Source organism: Gymnogyps californianus, chromosome 14 (genome assembly GCF_018139145.2).
Source record: "Gymnogyps californianus isolate 813 chromosome 14, ASM1813914v2, whole genome shotgun sequence".
In the NCBI taxonomy this organism is placed as follows: Eukaryota; Metazoa; Chordata; class Aves; order Accipitriformes; family Cathartidae; genus Gymnogyps; species Gymnogyps californianus.
Window position 1 is genome coordinate 7,858,667 of NC_059484.1, and position 18,309 is coordinate 7,876,975.

The 18,309-nt window shown below is 35.5% G+C and overlaps 1 protein-coding gene across 1 annotated transcript in view; it reads right to left on the bottom strand.

Annotated features, from left to right (window-relative positions):
• GABRA1 (gamma-aminobutyric acid type A receptor subunit alpha1) overlaps window positions 1-18,309 on the bottom strand; it is a 41,381-nt gene that overhangs the window by 18,448 nt on the left and 4,624 nt on the right. The window contains exons 3-5 of the mRNA XM_050905648.1: window positions 16,610-16,722; window positions 6,571-6,638; window positions 548-768 (exon numbers count right to left, since the gene is read on the bottom strand). Of these exons, the coding sequence (XP_050761605.1) occupies window positions 548-768; window positions 6,571-6,638; window positions 16,610-16,722 (402 nt within the window). The remainder of the gene's footprint in view (window positions 1-547; window positions 769-6,570; window positions 6,639-16,609; window positions 16,723-18,309) is intronic.

Consider the following 18,309-nt stretch of genomic DNA (forward strand, 5'->3'; position numbering starts at 1 on the left):
CCAAATGCTTTAGTGAATTTTTTTTCGTGTTATGAATGGAATAAGAAAAGTCTATTTTTAGACTGTCGTGCTCTGTATTCCCAAGCACAAGAAATATGAAGAATGGGCAATGAATTCTGTGTGCATCTGCTAGTTCTTAGAATCTGCTTTCTATAGGATCCAAAGATTAAAGACTGTTGTACACTATCTAGTAGTCTAGATTATATGAAACTTTCAGACTTTGTTATACTTTGCTGGTGGAATCCTTGAAAGCAACTCCAAATTAAGGTCCTCTGCAAACTGCTGGATTCCTAGTACTATAGGTACCTTTTTACAGTCAAACATTAAGACACACCCGGGGAGTGTAAAAATAGCACAGCAGGAGGGGAAAAAAAAACCACTGCAAATGCCTCAGTTTGTCCATCATTCCATGGCCTATTGTGAAAATAATTACTAAGCAGGAATCAAATTATGCTCAAACAGGAACCTGTTTCCTGTTTGGAAAATATGATGCTTTAACAAGTTAAATTGTCAAACTAAATGAAGGATATAATATTTTAGGGCTCACCTCATTGTGTACAGCAATGTCCCATCCTCTGTAATTCGTAACAGTTTATTTGGCATCGTCATGTTATGAGCCACTGACTTCTTTCCATTGTGGAAAAAGGTATCAGGTGTCCAAATTTTGCTGGCCATTAAATTATTTAACCGGAGAACAGTCATAGGTCCTTTGAATTTTAATCTCTCATCTTTCCAGCTTTGGCGGAAGAATACATCTATAGTGTATTCCTACATCAATTCAGAAAAAAGGGAAACACTTATGATGCCATATGTTGCAATATGAGAACTTGAAAAGTATATTCTTACCGTTCCCTGGAAGCAAGATGACTGTTAATGAAATTAGTAATTATCAGAACGTTTTTTCTCTATATTACTTACAATGTACCTGAAGCTGGTTATTAAACAGTTACAATATCATTACTGTGTTCAACAGAATAAATGTTAGGGAGAATAGTCTATCAAAAATTAGACAAGAATTTGAGATACAATATAGTGGAAACAAAATAATTCACCCTTTTCTCACTTTTCCTTCACCTTCCATAAAACCGTAATTTGAAGCTGTGAATATGTAGCCAGTGTGTGTAGCACGGGAAGAATATGTCTCTTAGAATAAAACAAGCCTGGTGAGACAAGGTCTTACTAGAGCCTTTTGTTCTAAGTGTTCATTAGCATAAACAGGTAGTCAACCTGCAAAAAGTTCACAGTTCATTAAAATTATGTGGTCTGATTTACGAGGCGCGGAGTGGCTCATTGGGCCAAATCATTGGACTACAGAGAGCACAAGCCGAGGACAGCTTTGGACCAAGAATTATAGTTCGGTTATGCAAGGACTGGGCCAATGGGGAAGAGTCGCAGTGGCTGACTCAGTGTACATGGGGAGAATCAAAATAACCAACACTCACTACGAAATGAAAGAATTATTTGTTACAAAACAACAGGAGCAAAGGTAAGAGGGAGAGGGTGAAATTAGGAAAAATATGTTGGAGTATTATACATAAAATGTAGACATATGTGGGGTGAAAATGTGAAAAACTCCTGTGGATGCAGTATGGTATATTATTTTCCCAGGGAAAAATTCCACTGCGACATGAAAGTTCAGTATGGGTTTATCCTGCCCCTTCCATCATTCATGGCTATGATATTGTAACAAACGTCAAAAGTAGCTATCCAAACACTATTCAGAATTACCACGAATTATAATCTTTTGGCTGAGAAACTGAACCTTTGCTGAGATCTCCTGCCAATGGAGATGGCAAATCCTGAAATAAAGGAAATTCCTGTGTGTGAAGGCACACACAGCTATAAGGAAAAGAGCTGCCCCAAGGAATACGTTAGTAAAGGGAAACATTCTGCAACGAGCATGCAAAATCTCTGTGGCAGACTCCCTTAGACTTGTGATTTTTCTTTTAGCAAATGGCAACACTCCGTACAACATAAGCAATTGTGAGCTGTTTATTCCTTGTGCAACTATCAGCAAGTAAGAATGGTGATTCTTACTGGTGGTGCGTTTTTCCTGGTTTTAGGGCATGAAATGCCTAAATAAATTTCTGGTGGACATGGAAATCTTGTAGTTCCATGGGGTGTTCTTACTTTGGCTTTGTTTAGTTTTTGGTTTGGTTTTTTTATTTATTTTATTTACATCCCAGACTTGTGAATCATTTTGATGCATACTTAATTGTGTTTCCATTTTTTTAATCATGTGCTCAGTGAGCTGCTGAAGCCTGTATTTGTTCAGCTCCAGTGACAGCAGTTGTGCACTTATAGCCAACTACTTGCTTCAGAATTTTGCCAGGTCAGGGCCTTAGGTTGAACTGTGTGCAAAATCTTGTCCCAGGTGTGCAGCAGAGTAGGAGAGAAGGAGGTTTAAAAGGCAGTAGATGGCATTAAAATATTGGATTTTGTCCATGCTTTACTGGCTCCAAAGAAAATTTCCTCCTACACACATGGGAAAGGTAAAAGACATGCCCAGAAGGTGACATCATTTCGGTGTGTATGTAAGCCATTCCCTTTTTATCTCTTTCAGCTGCAAAGAAGGAGGTGAGTAGGAGGTGGTACAGGTTGAGAGAAGGGAGTCTGGCTCTTCACTTTATATGAACACAAGGTTCTTATGCTGGAAAGCAAGGAGTCTGAGAGATTTAATGAGAGACCTGACAGCATAAGATAAAAATCAATTAAAAAGTAGCTGACAGGTCATGTCTGGCACAGACTGAATCTTTCTCTGTCCCAGGCCATTGCACCATATAGGATTAATTCATTTTGGCTGAGATTTCTCAGCTCTCTACCTTTCACTACCCACTTTAACGTGTACAATAATTCTCCTCAAATGAATCCTGACAGACAGCTGATCTTTAAGATCAAGTCATCAGATACTCTGATTAGGGCTTTCTTCTACAGGAGGGTGCCATACAGAACAAGGAAACAGAAGGATTTTCTCCAAACCGTGTACTATAGGAGTGATTTATATGCAAACATATAAGCGAGATAAAATTTGGAAAAATTCTCCACAGTGGGGACTCTTCATTCCTTAGTGTGCAGATAAAGAAAGAAGATTCCTATCTGCATTTTAGCAATATGTTGTATGGTATTGAATATTTATAACACTTTTATGTAAATGTTCTCTAATTTACTCATCTGATATCTCTCCCCGGAGACTGTTTATTCACAGGGTAGACCACACTGTGGTCTACATCAGATGAGGTGTTGTACAGGAAGGTAGGAAGATAGAAATTTGTTCCTGAAGAGCTTACAGTACAGAAGCAGTGGGAATGAAGGTTTACTAGAAAAAAAAAAATTGTCTTTATGAAAAAAGTTGATTTTAAAATGCTTCTTATTCCAGAAAATATACATCAAAAATTTCACAAAAATGACAGTCATGTGAGAATAGCCAGTTATCTGTTGATTAGTTCAATCCACCATCTGAGAGAGCATGCCTGAAAACCTGCAAAGTTCTTGCAAAAAAAGATGTTTTTATTTTAAAAAATGCTTTTCTCCTGTTTAACTTTATTCACAAGTTTAAGAACAAGCCAAGACATTCTCTTTATAGAATAACAGGTTATGTCTATGCTGCTCTTAAAAGAGTGTATCGAGAGTGGGTAGGAACACCATGTACTCCCTGATATATCAACCTACTATCTATATAACTGCCTCATTGGATTCCTGCAAACAGATGGTCTAGGTATGCTGATGTCTCACTGTGGCTGTAGTTCCATAACATATGGCATCAGCTGGAATAGCTTATTGCCAGTTCCCAGCCATCAGTCCTGGGCCCAGACAGCTGCACGTCATTCCCTCAGTGTGCCAATACAGCTGCTTGTGAGGCCTCCCTGTGACCAAATCCCACAATCCAGTCTACGCTTACTGTAAATCTGCTCACTGGAGCAAATCTGGGGTAGCCCTCAAATGATGGTGTCTACAACCAACCTGTAGTATGCACAGAGGACTTTGCACTAAATGTACATTGAAATTAATATAAACTTTATATTCTGGCAAGCTCTTCATCTTATCTTTCTCTCTCTGTCTCTGATTTTACACTTATTTCCTTAAGCAAAAGAGTTAGCATGAGTAGGCTGCACACATATTACTTTTTAGGGGAGGTGAGTAGGAGTTTTACACTAAATACTTTTCTGTAATTCCTTAGTTTTCAAAACATATGAACACCTGTCTGTGTGTTTCTTGGTCACACACTTTATTAAGAGACCGATGAATTCTTTCTCCTGTTTAACTAAGTGAAAACCAGGAGCCAATGTGGTGTGGGTTTTTAATTATTTTTGAGATTTTTTTGGTAGGTAGTGATCGTTTATGCTATAGTAATTCAGCTATACTGAATTATAGCTGAAGTCAATAATTTTTTTTTCAAATATACCTATTCCTAATTCTGAAAGTAGATTATTTTTGGCTTCAGTATTTTAGTCTTCCTTAAAACCCAAATACCATACAAATATCAGTTTGTCCTAGGAACGTCAAATTAGCTTTACCTTCTGCTTAATAATTAAATCACCTGAAACTAAAGTGTAAGTAGATGCTGAAGTCCAAACATTATATAGTCCCAAGTAACTCAGCAGGCCTATCAGTTACTCTAAACTTATGTCTACATGTAGGAAAGCATCCATGTCCATTTGTTTATTAGATTGCCATTCATTATTGGAGTTTTCTGGTAAATCTGGCTCAACAGAGCAAACAATAGCTTAGCCAGCTGACTTATAGAAAACAACTCTAATAAATAGTAATACAACGCATACATTCACCCACATATATCTATCACTTTTTTGTTCATCTCCCACAAGCATCTAGGTCCAGCCCAATACTTTGTATTACGCTAATTTTCAGGAAATTAACAAGAGACCCGTCCCAAGAAGACAGGTCTCCACAAAAATGGAGCAACCTCAGATCACTTACAAACTGCAGCCGCTACAGTTTTAATTCAGACTATTAAATTTTTAAAAAAAAATTTTAGTCACATGACTGTGTTCGAAGTTTTCAGTTTGTCCACTGGTGACTGGTTACCTATTTTGAGACAGAAATGGGAAAGCAAGATGAAGTGTTTTGCTGAACCAATTACCAGAATACAAATAGTGGATGTCAGTGGTTTCTACCAATCTTTAATCCAATGAATTTCCCCTCTTTTAATGTACAATTTAGAGTAATAAGTAGACATTGTAATTTCACAAGATTATCACAGAACAAAAAAGCAGAAGTCATTGAATGATTTTTTTTTAATTCTTCTTCATGGTACATATAGTACTTAGACAGTATTGTATTCATGTGCTGAGGAGACAAGTCACCAGTCTAGCTATTTCCCTGATTACCCTCCTATTGTAGGTCTTCTCAGCACCAGAGTGACTGGTTAAAAAGTCTGTGCTGCCCAAGCTATTCTTTCTCACTTAAATATGATGGCATCAGTTGCAATTATAAAATTGACTAGTTTTATATATGCCATTTTCAAAGCAATAAAGAAAATGGTGTCTTTGCATAAAGTTCATTTAGGAAAATAAACTATCTTGTAAAAGTTACTTTCTCTGTTATTCCACCCCTTAACATTGTTTTGAGTAGTCAGAAACTTGTAATAACCTGGTGTTTAAGGCCTGTCTACAGTTATAGTTCAAATTAAACAACTGACAATTTTGTGGTAAGAAATGGAACTTGCTTCCTTTCCTGTGATAATTTTTTCTCTTTTTTTTTTTTTCATTTTTCTTTTGGTGACTGTATTTAGCTAAATGTAGCCAGCTACAAGGTTGAACTGTTGTCTTTTCTTCATTTAAATTAATGAGGATGTTTCCAGCATTCATCCTAACACAGGATCCAGCAGACACTAGTAGCTGCAGACAAGGCTTTCCCTGTCAATAGCAACCTACTTGTGAAGACCTCATCTATATGCAAAATTTAAAGTACCTTATCTGTATTTTTACACAATTTTTTAACATGTCTTAAGACCAGGGCTCACAACATCTTCATTCAGTTTTCTGAACTTCTCCATCCCCTGCAGTTATCTAGCAATTTGATTTTAATATTCATTCCATAAAGGAGTGACACTAATTCTCTCATTAATCTTCTCTTCTCTTTCAGCAGCCAAGATCTAGGAAAGTCACTTTCCATTGATCAGTAGCTTTTAATATAAAAATACAGGTTAGACTGTACGGATGTCACACTGTAGGCAGAAGTGTTAATTGCGTTTTAAGATGATGATCTTTCTTGGCAAATTGGATCAGTGATGTGCCGGCACGGACCTGAGCAATCATTCTCAGAAGAATACGGATCCAAACCCTAATGCATTTCATAATATATTATGTAGCAAATATAAGGTCTGTTAAAATACATTATTAAAGTCAGTGAGGCTGCTAATTTCAGGGCACTTAAATGCAGTCACAGCTAGCAGGAATGGTTGCACATAAAAGCTGACAGCATTTCGGAATCAAGGGTTTAGAAAAAGCCCAGCCTTAAAAGGACTAAATACGTTATTGCATAGATCTTTCATCCTCCAAATTAAAACGACAAGAGAAAATGAATGCTGTAGAAATATAGGCCATTACTTACCATATCATGGTCTGAAACAGGCCCAAAACTGGTGACGAAGATGTCAGTCTTCACTTCAGTTACACGCTCTGATGAAGCAGGAAATTAGGACAGTGAGTGTCTATCAACAGTCTTCATTAGATCTAACCACTACCAATTCTTATAATAAATAGAAAAATTATTGGCTTTGATTAGCCATTCTAAAATTGGTCTACAATACGGTCCTGATAATTTATTGCTTCTAGGTGTAATTTCACAGTCAATATTGTCAGCAACAATTTTTTTATTACAATGTTTCCACAGAACTTTTTGAGACACGGCTTGTGATGCCGCAGTACAGCAGCCATAATTCCGCTGTTAGGTAAATCTTTTCACTCTTTGACTAATAAATCTTCTTGTCTGACAACATAAACAGTTCTGAATATTTTACACAGTACTCAAAAGTCTCATTGGGTACTCAATGTTTCTGGGCAAGCTGAATGAAGGTCTCTAATAATTGACCCTGGGCTTATGAATTATGTATTTTGTATTGAGACACAGGAACATAGAAGAAAGAGAAAGAGAATACATTACGGTGTATAAAAACATAAAGATATTTTATTGGCATGAGTTAGAAATGGCTGCACTACCCTTAACTGCAATAAACAAAAAGGAGTTAAAACTTTTCCAAATAAATATCAGCTAAACTTCTCTACTACAAGTTTTTACTCATGTGTAAATGTTATAGTTTGTAAATGTTTTAGATTTCTTTTTAAATTGATACGGGCACTAACATTAGATTTCCCTTAAACTACCAGATTTGTTTTATAGGCCTCAATGATAGATTAGTATAAATAATAATTCAGAAATCTATGACATGTACATAACACAGATTATATGTATATGCTATACCATAAAGCTAGACTTCTCTGTGATTTCAAGGACGTAAATTTGCTCCATGGCACAATGCCCTTGGTCTCTTCAGAAGAATTTAATGATTTCAGTGGTCACAAATGCTGAGTCTGAGACACCTAAAATGGTGCTGATCTCCAGAAAGCGCCAAACATCTGGCTTCTGCAGATCTACTGTTAAAAGTCACTTTGAGAAAGACACAAGCTTAACCTCCCCCCTTCCTCTTCTCCCCCTCTACACACACACAGAGTATCAGTCACTTCTGAACATATTGGTATTTTCTAGGCCACACATCACAAAATATTCACCCAGGATGGCATATATCAAAATAACTCCGTTGATTTAAATATAGCTGCAGGGAGTAACACCACCTGGAGGCATAAATCCAAACAGTGTTGAGCGGAGCTAACCCCATAACCTTTCAGAATTTACAGTGATGTAAGTCTGAATACATTTACTATAGTGCTATACAACCCAGCGTGGGGTTTTTGGTAGAAATTTCAAATGTGGAAGGAGTGATACATTTCTCAAATAACTTTCAAAAAAAGAAATAAATTGAGAAATTTGGAATATTAAAAGTAATCCTAAAGAAAAGAGGCTAACAGAAAAGTACACATATAGTAAGCAAAAGTCATGCAGCAGGCAAAAATTTTCATAAGACTAATAAACGTATATATGTAGCTATCTGTATAATGTTATTTAAATATTGTAAAATAATTAAATTTAAAAACTGATTTAATACAACCCTCTGATTTCAAAAGACTTGGGACTGTTTAAATATGATTTGTTCCATCTGACAAGAAGGTTCTGACAGAAGAGAAGTGAAATAAGGAATCAAGGTTAAGCAGCCAGTAACAATATACATTTCTGTATCTGATGCAAAATTTCTAATGAGAATCAGTGTTCTACAATGCATACAGGTTTTTCACTTTCATTCAAAAAAGTCTACAACTTCTAAATATATATAAATGTAAGCAGTTTAATATAAATGTTTAATATATATGTGCAATAAAATATCTCTTTTTGTGAGACAGCAATAATCAAGATGTAATATTAGATCTGATTCTACTGTCATTCTAGTAATGCACTGAATGACACATGTATTCTGTTAGCAAGTTAATGCAAAAATCAGGTGGTAGCAAAAGTAATCTCCAGGACTCATTAAAAAAGTTGAAGGATGAAATTTCTGATGTATTATTCATAATCAGAGAAAGTAAAATACTATGGATGTGGCTGAATTGCCTAATAATATTCTTTTCATTCTTTGTGACTGAGACGTGCACAAACTACAGTGACTATTGACAAAAGCATTGAATAGGTGAAATTTCTTCCTTGGCTGTCCAGTGAAATTAATGTGTGACTTTATCATTGTTTACAAGCTTTTCAACTGACTTAAAGATAAGTATTTGCTTGACATCTAATTGGCTCTGGACTTAAAGAAGTTCACAGTGAGAATTTAACCTTGTATTACTGGAAGAAGCATATGGTTGTCCAGAAATTACTTGGCTTGGAAGAAAAGTATTCTCTCCTTCAGCCCATCACTTTCACAAAAGTTCAAGAGGCTGTGGTCTTGTACAAAACAGCTGGCAGAAAAAGATGGAGATTTCACAAGGTCCAGTAAAACATTGCTGAATGGATTCTTTAAGTTCCAGCTACTGAATCACCTTTTCTTAAGACTGAGAAACTAATATCATCATGAAACCTATTAGCCTTTTACATACTGAAAAGTGAAACTCAAATGACGCTTTTAAAGATCTTTCATCCTGACTCCCCATCTCTCCATCTCCTTTCCATTGAGGCACTTCCACTGGTGTCATTAAGAGACAGAAGATGCTAGAAGCTCTTCAGGCACAATGCGTTCATCCCTTAATGGTGTAAAATCAGACTCCCAGCTCTGCGTGAGCTTCTATTTAATATAATATAGCTAACTGATTTACCTTGCACAAACACAGAATATGCTCTTTGAATCAGTGGCATATCATGTAGTGGTATCCTGAATTCTAGTTTTGGGAGACATATGGTCATAGTAGAGAGGTTGAGGCTTAAGGAAATCACTTTCAGGACACAAAATGGAAACTAAAGACTTTGGCAGTAAGATGGAAGATTTCCATGGGAGTGGAAAAATGAGTGATGCTTTTCATTTCTATATAACATTGAAGTGGCATGTAAGTCATAAGTAATAACAGAAAATTCAGATTGTGAACTCACGAGAGATTGTGTTATCTTCATACTGATTACACTTTTGCAGGGCATCTAATCCCATGTCTCTTCAAATCCAGATAAAACCACTGTACACACCACCAAATGATTTCTTTTTTCTTTGACATGTACCTCATTTTCAAAAGCAATGAAAAAGTGTGTATGAACACACAGAAAAAGATTAGCCCCTCCAAAACCATATGGAAGTTTTGAAATTTTTGTTTACTGTTTTACTAATTAGATGATTCAACTGTGCTTTGTCAAGAGCTTCAGAAGTTGTGAGTCACTCCTGCACAGGACATGTGTTTACTCATACAGTTGGGATATATATTTAGAACCAAGGTTAACCATGTTCAGTTTGCAGCTTGATTACCATGGGAAGGCTTAAACTGTACTTCAAATGCTCAGAATGCATTTTTCAGGAACCTCAAATCCTGAGCTATATTCAAAACCTTCACAATATCCCTAAGAACGAGAGAAAATTCTAAGTCATTGAAAAAAACAAGCTCAGGTCAGGAGCTGATCGGACTGCTGAGGATAAATCCATCAGTTATAAAGACATGTTAAACATGTCTCTTGACTACAACATCTATCTCATGAACCAGGACTAAGTAATATAGGGATATCTGTAGAACATGTAACAATTCCAGTAAAAAAAACCAAGGAAATTATTAATGACTTACTAGTTTTACTATAAGGCAACCATAGGGTCCAAGTAGTTACTGATGAGCAAAATAGCAACTGAGTACCACACCTAGACGCTCTGGAACACAGCCTCAGGCAATTGATCCATATATAGCTATAAAAGCACCAGTCAACATCAACTACTGTAATTTTACTGTTTACAACCACTGTGTTTTGCTAACGATGCTAGACTAACATAAACTCTCAAAATTAATAACAATGAATATTTTGATTTAAACTCCTAGGGACCTCATTATTGCTGGAATTGTGATTGGATTACAAATTGAGAACAAAATAAGAAATACAGATTTATTTAAACAGCAGGAAATAAGCCTATTTATCATAGGAAACTATACACTAACTATTTCCCTTTCTGACCTGCTGGTATTTGAGCACAAGGGTTATTTGAATTGCATATTTTGGTGGTTTAAATTAATTCCATCTTTTTTGGTAATGCACTTGTTCCTCCTGCATGTCTTGTGTAAGTGTGTGCTATAATTATTAAAATGGAGAAGACTTTTCCTATGGTTTTGAATGAAAGGAATTTAGATGCCTGTATAGTGTACACTACTATTAAAAGTCATGTAGACTAATCATCCTGGCTGCATCCTATGAAGTATTTTGACTGAAGAATCACAACAAATACACTCATAAGAATTTTGTGCTGCTGCTTTTGTAAAAGTAGAGAGCAAAAGGGAGAACAGTGAGCTGTCCTGTGATTACCCAGCTGTAGTCTGTGCTGCTATGAACGGTTTACTGAGAGCTGCGCAGTGTCATGGCAGCTCTCCGCACGCCAATTAACAGCTCAAAGTTGCTCATATCCTCCCTACCTCCCTAGTGTTGTATTAAATCAATTTCCCTAGGGTCTTCTATGGCTTTTTACAGTTGCCTTTACATCAAAGTGGTGCCTACAGAGTGGAAAAAAGACCAAAATCCACCCTTTCCGTTTTCACAGAGTTAAGTATAGCATCTAGTCCTTCTTTACTTGCAGAATTAAGTGTAGGGGTCCAGTATAGGACTCTCTTTTCATTTAGAGTAGAAGCATTTAGATTTAACTAAATTTATATTACACATACAGAGCAAAACCATATTTTCCCTAAACTTTAAGTTAGCTCAGATATGAGTTCAAATCCAACAATTTCCATTGGGACCTCAATCACCAAGAGGTAAGTTTATCATATATTTGTAGATAATGTTCTCATAAAACTGAATTTTAAAACCTAATTAACATAATACTGTCAGATTTATTTTCCATCACTTTAAATAAAAGCACTCAGTGGAAGTAATGAATTGCCTGAGATGGACCGACGTTCCACTTAAGGACAGTCACACTCAATTTTGATAAACATCACACAGGAGAGATCAACAAATAGCTTTTACTGATAGCATAAAGCAAGTACAATTCTGTTCAATACCGAAGTAATGTTGATAATCTACTTGGGATGATCTAATGGGCATTTGACCCAACTATAAAAGCAAATTTCATTTAGGAAGATTCTGGTCTGCCTAATCAAACCCACTCTTGTTCTTCTTAGTTCTGTATTAAACAACCTTCCTACTACAAAATCCCTCTCAAAGGGATAAACCGCATTTACAATTATTCTAAGTTAAAAGGCCACAGACCACGTGATATCCTTTAGTTTTAGAAAGGGGATGTGTGCACTGCAAAGGTAATAGTCTTAAAAAATCTGTAGCTGCACCTGATTTCATGCTAATGAATCTCAGCACCAAGTACAAACAACTTGCCCTGTGCAAGCCTGGCCTCTCTCCACTGTGGCACTCCAGATCTTCCTGGTAGCATCCCAGGGCTCATCTCTATTCCCACATGAAGACAACCCAGAACAAAAGGCAATGGCATATCCATTTATCTGAGGAACTTATTTTTTCCACCATTTTTTGTTGCTTTTCAATTCTTTTAAAACCCCGCTCTAGATATAGTGGTTTACTAGGAGAGGTCACCAAACATTGAGGTGAATTTTCCTCCTTATTTGACTCCTTCCCAGCACTATCTGATCCTTTATTTTGTTCAGGATTGTGTATTTGAAAAGAGAACAACATCTTTATTATTTAGCCTATTTTTGATCACCTCTAGTTCTAGGATCCAGATAGCTCCCACAGAAAATTATGCTATTACCTAAATTACTTCACTGTTTATTTTTTCCCTTAATGTCTAACATGATTTCCTCTTTTTCAGCTTCAATATGTTACTCCCTGCAATTCCTCCTCCTTGCTTTTTGTAAATTATTATCCTCTCATAGAGTTAATAGGTGTCCTCTAGCGTGATTCAGAACGTTTTTACATTCATTTTGAAAGTTCTATTTTCCAGGCATAAATAACTGTAAATGTAGTTATTTGTCCATGTTTATGGATGGGTATAACAGATGCTATTTCCTAGCAATGTCTGACTAAGTGACTATGCCCACATATGAGGGAGGCAAACATCTAAATAACATGATTTATATCAATAATTATTGATAAGAGGTGCAAATGTGCCAATGCATAACAGTGCTACGTGTTTCTTTTAAAGAGAAATCAGATTAATTTTAGCCACAATGACATTTTTTAAATAATGAGCATAGTCAATCACTATAATTTTTCCCCATGGGTCACCTACTCCATTTTTTTGTATTCTTGTTAATGAGAAATAATTCCTTCTTTGTTTAATGGCAAAATGCTCAGAGCTGCTCACTTAATTTCAGATATGGCCTTACTGGGTTATCTGACGAATGATAATTTTCATTCCCATACTCTTTATGGAGCATACATGTTTTTTAGTTTTCCTTTTGAAGTGATACTTCAAAAGTTCTAAAAAAAGGAAAGGGAGGACTTAACATTAATCTAGCACTGATCCATGCATGCTGAAAGAGTGATTCAAAATTCAGCACCTCTAAATTTTTCATTATCTTAATGCTCCACCTTTTAACCTGGCTTTCCAATTAATATGTAGTATAGCATTTGTAATGAGATCTCTCCAGGAGCTTGTTCGTGGCTTCATGGTGCCTCATCTGCCTCACCAGGATATTTCTACCAAACAATGAAACTGTTCACCACACTAATAAGAAGTTTGCAAACTTGGGATACAGAAATATCATGGCGTTTATTTCAAAAAGGAGGAAATTACTCCTACAAGTGAGTAGAACAAGATCAAGATCAAACCCCTTTCACAATTCATTACAATTTTTCAGTAAACATACCTTTTTGTCACTGAATTCTTCATGCATACATAAAAACACAAGGAAGGAGAAACAAATAAACTGACTGAAGAAACTCTATCATCTACCCTTTCTTTCATAGGTGAGAAAGAGAGAAAATGGTTCTCTTTTCTGCTTCTATTCATGCACAGAATTCTGTTTTCTGTAGGCGTATGTATTTGAAAAACTGCACTAGAGAAGGAGAGGTCGTACAGGGATAAGCAGAGAGTTGTCTGCAATATGCCCCTTTCTGTAGAAGAAAGTAACTGTACCATGCAATGTTTTACTTCATGTACTGTTTCTCAGAAGGTATAGAAAGAACAGGATAGGCAATTTTGGATAATTGGAAGAATGCTATAGTGTAATTAGTGGTACACAGATTTACATTGTGCCTAACAGCGTAAAATTTATCAACATAACATATATCTATGAGGGTCTCTGGTCTCTTAAATTCTCTTATAGCTACATCACAGCTAATATGGAATGACTGGGTTTTAGACCTAATCCTATATATCTAAAAATGCTGTTATATTGGTAGCTTTCTTAACTTTCTCTTTCGAGTAGATAAAAATCGTGTTCTGATTGAAATATTTAGTAAGAAGCCATCACTGATGTTGGGAAGAAAATTGAAACCACTGCTCTTCCATATACATTTTAAAATTTCCAGCAATAGATCATGCTATAGTGGAAGGCTATTGAACTCCCAACTCCAAAAACCATGCTATATTTGATATATTGATTTAGATTTCTCACTGAATATTTTTACATATGGAACATTTTGGAATACATTTCCCATTACACCAAGTGTCTAAATCGAATGTGTCAAAATTGAGTCATCTTGAGGTTCTTACCTCATATTTAGATACCTCAGCAAGAAGGTTTTGCAGAGGTGAATTTCAAAATTCCTGAGCAAACCCTTTATTACAAATTGGTACCAGAATTGAAAACATTGGCCTAGATGTTTGTCCCTAGTTTTTTAAATCTATAATTTATGTCTTTTGAATAAAGCATTATTCAACAGGCAAAAGAGTAAAGCTACTTCTTACTATATTTGATTTTAAACATTAATTTACTGCCCACAATTTCATCAGATGTAGGATTTTTTAAAAAGTCCTGGCACTCTTAGTTCTAGTATTCAAAGCTGACAAATATAACAGATAAATTAAATTTACTCTGCTGAACTGACACCGTGAAACTATAATGTACTGAGCACCAGGGAAATTGTTATATTTGAGGTTCTTGGCTACGGGCAGGAACATGCAACACAATTCAAAAAAGGAAGGATGCAAAGACTATTTAAACTTCTCTAACCCTTGGTTAGAGAAACTACTCCAGTCCTGGCTTCCCTGTACCCCATACTTCCCGTGCTCCACTCATTTTTGCTTTTAACTGATAGTGATGCAAATGGCTATTAAAGTTTACGAAGAGACTCATTTGCTCCTACAGAAGCAGTTACATTAACAATCTTTCTGTCAGGAGTAAATTTTAACCGGACTGGATGATCCTTTCATGAGATATGCAGATCTGTTCTCCCAGCACACCCTTGAAGTCTGGCTTCAGAAACATATAGAAACACACATACATAAGACTCTATACTGATGTACTCAGTTCTCTAAATTGCAATCCAGAGAATGAGAGCAAATCCTTTCCCTGCATCTCCCTTTGTTTGCTCTTCTAATAACTGTTAAACAAATCATAGTAGCCACAAAACTCATATAAGAAATCATCATATGCTCAGATTTTTCTTGTAGACATGTACCAGACTCTACACAGTTTACAGAGTTTCATTTATTTACTGCCTTCTCTGCTATGTTTATTTACTGTGATATAGTAGCTGACTGAACTGTACAGTTGTATTAATCAAAGATTAAGGAGCGTTTATTTCTACACTAGTCCAAGGGTTTACAATTAAGCAGGCAAAAGTACTGGTAGATGAAAGTAAAAAGTGATTCTTATTTTGTTGTGTATTACCTGAAATTGCACACAAAAATTTACACACCAACCCATTTTAAAATGTGTTAATACTTTATAAATGGAATTTTATCTTTAGCCATTCCTTGAAGTCAGTGAAGTCAAACCACTGAAGAAGTTGGCTCACAATTCAAGAACTGTTGCAAGATTGTAGCCTCAAACCACAGAATAAGCTTACTCTTAATTACCTTCCATTTCATCTGCAGGAGATGGTATAAGAATTTTTAATGTAATACCCTGTTCTTCTTATAATGTAGTTCCTCTGAGAGCTATTATATGAAAACAGGTTGAACTATACTTTGTGGGGTGGGGTGGGTTGCTTTGTTTTATTTTACCTGAAAATTTCAAAAGAAAAAAAAAAAAAGACATCTGAATGAAGTAAACCAACCTTTCCATGCACCGGAAAGAACAGATTTGTGCTTGTATGTTTAGAACTTTCACGTTCGTGAACAACGAGCTTTTAAGACCCAATTTTGGGATCGTGTCACAGTAGAACAAATCAGAGAGTGTACGCAGGGATGCTGATAAAGACTAGGCTTTGTAATAATGTTTTTATAAGGATGAAATTGTTATGCGTTTTTATACCTTTTTATGGATTCAGCACCAAGAGCAGAAGAAGGAAGACATTTTTACAAAGCTGTGAAAACAAAATGTTACAGAAACAAATCTTGACATACCTAAGTAGAAAAAAAATCTTATGAACTTCTCTGAGACCTTTATGACTAATGTTGATTGATGCTTTCACTTTTAAAAACCAAATCCTCATATGAAGATAGTCATAGATAGATGTGCTGTTTAGGCCTGATTGATAAACTTGTCATTTGTCAGGTCACAGGTCATATTTTATTATCTTTTATTCTTCATACATTTGAAGTTTTAATATGTATTCAGAGGTCTTCTTGAATTGTGAACCATTTTCTTCTTCTTTTGGGTATAAGTGTGAGAAAACCGAGTATGTGAAAGACAGAGAAGGCATGGCATTTTTGAAAAAATGGATATTACATACCAGCATTATTTTATATGTATATATAAACAGAATTAAAACAAGTATATCATGGGAAAACAACATTGTTTTAACTGGTTTTTATCTAACATGTAACCTTGAAAATTATAATACAACACACCTCCCAGTCCTGGTCTCAAGCGGTTATCATAACCATCCAGCAGACGATCCAATATTCTGGTAAATACTGTGGTGTTGTCTTTAAGTTCATCTTGTGATGAGGTTTGTCCATAGCTGAAATACAGAACAGTTAACACTGAAAAACAGTAATCCACCAATAACCTTACAAAACAGTAATTCCAAAATCTGTTTAATCTTGCTTATACCGGTTTATGGTCACAAAATCTCCTCCATAAAACAAGATGGTAGTGCTTTACAGGGTTCTTTCACTTAAACATTTTCTTCTTAAATTGTACATTTTTTGTAAAATTGTAGAAAATCAGTGCCTCTCTATAAACAGTGAGCAAATAGAACGTCAGCTCCTTAATGTTTATCTCATTATTCATTGATGGTTATAATGTTCTAGTATGTGTGTTCCTCAGTAAAAGGCTCATTTGTCAGCAAAAGATAATGTGTTTAATTCATAATATTTATAAAGGTTTTGCATAAAAAGAAAGATACACTAATTTAGAACACTGACACTGAAGTACTGAAAATAAATGCTAAAGCAAAGATAAAACAAAAAATACAAAGGTGTCTTCTTTATGAATATAGAAGTAAATCAAGTGAGTGTCCATTTTCATAGATCAGTATATAATTTTTCTTTATTTCCCATTTTCCTTTAGCAATTAGATTTGGAGGAATACCTCCAACTTTTCCTTGCAAATGTGTAACAAAACCATCTGTTGACAGGGAAATCTCTCATGTCTATAAATCTTCGCTTACAGATCCCTAACATATATCTCTAACTCAGCCAAAGGTCCTGAAATTTTGCTTGAACAAGGATAAAATTAAGCTCTTTGAACTCAGCTACCAAAATCTTCCTTCCATCAATACAAATCAGAATGAAATCCTTGGGCTTAGTGGTTTCTGTCTGCTGTAGATGACATCAGAATCAACCTTTTTTTAAAATCTGAAACCTTTACCAAATACCCTGTCATAGATGATTCCCTTAATCATAGATTACAGTTGTCTTAAAGCCAAACCCAGTATCATTTTTTTCATTCATTGCTGGGAAGACTTCCATTATAAACATGTGTAGTCATCATGACTAAAAGCAAAAACACTGCTTTCCAAAACATCATTTTTTCGCACACATTGCTACTGAACTGGATAAACAGTGCAGCGCCAAAAACTTTTGTTAGGATCAGGTCTAGTCACAAAAGTGATTCCTTCCATTGGGCAGCTTGTTATCCATACAGCCACGGCGATATGCGGGTCTCAGTGCTCTGCCAGTTGTTCCTGCTCTAACAAGCAAAGGTCGTCTTATGAGGAATATACTGTTACATGAAGTGATCTGGTTCTATTAAAATACCTACAAAATGATTTTCTGTAAGCTGCATCAGTCAAACATCCTTTGTGTGTCCCACACATATCTTCCACTTGCATCAAATACAGAGAGAAGGAGGAAAGATACCTTGAATATAGGTACTCTGGAAATGCTTCCAAGTTATTTTGCAGTATAGGTTTGAATATGTAACACTATAAATTTAAATGAGTTTCAGAAGTTTTACTAACTTTTGTTTTATTTCAATAGGATGTCACTTTGTAGAGAACAATTTTCAGGGTTTTTTAATGCGTATAAGTCACTGTTTCTGATGAAGACAACAAAATCTCTAACAGTTTTAAAAAATACTATGAATTTCCTCTAGCCATATCATA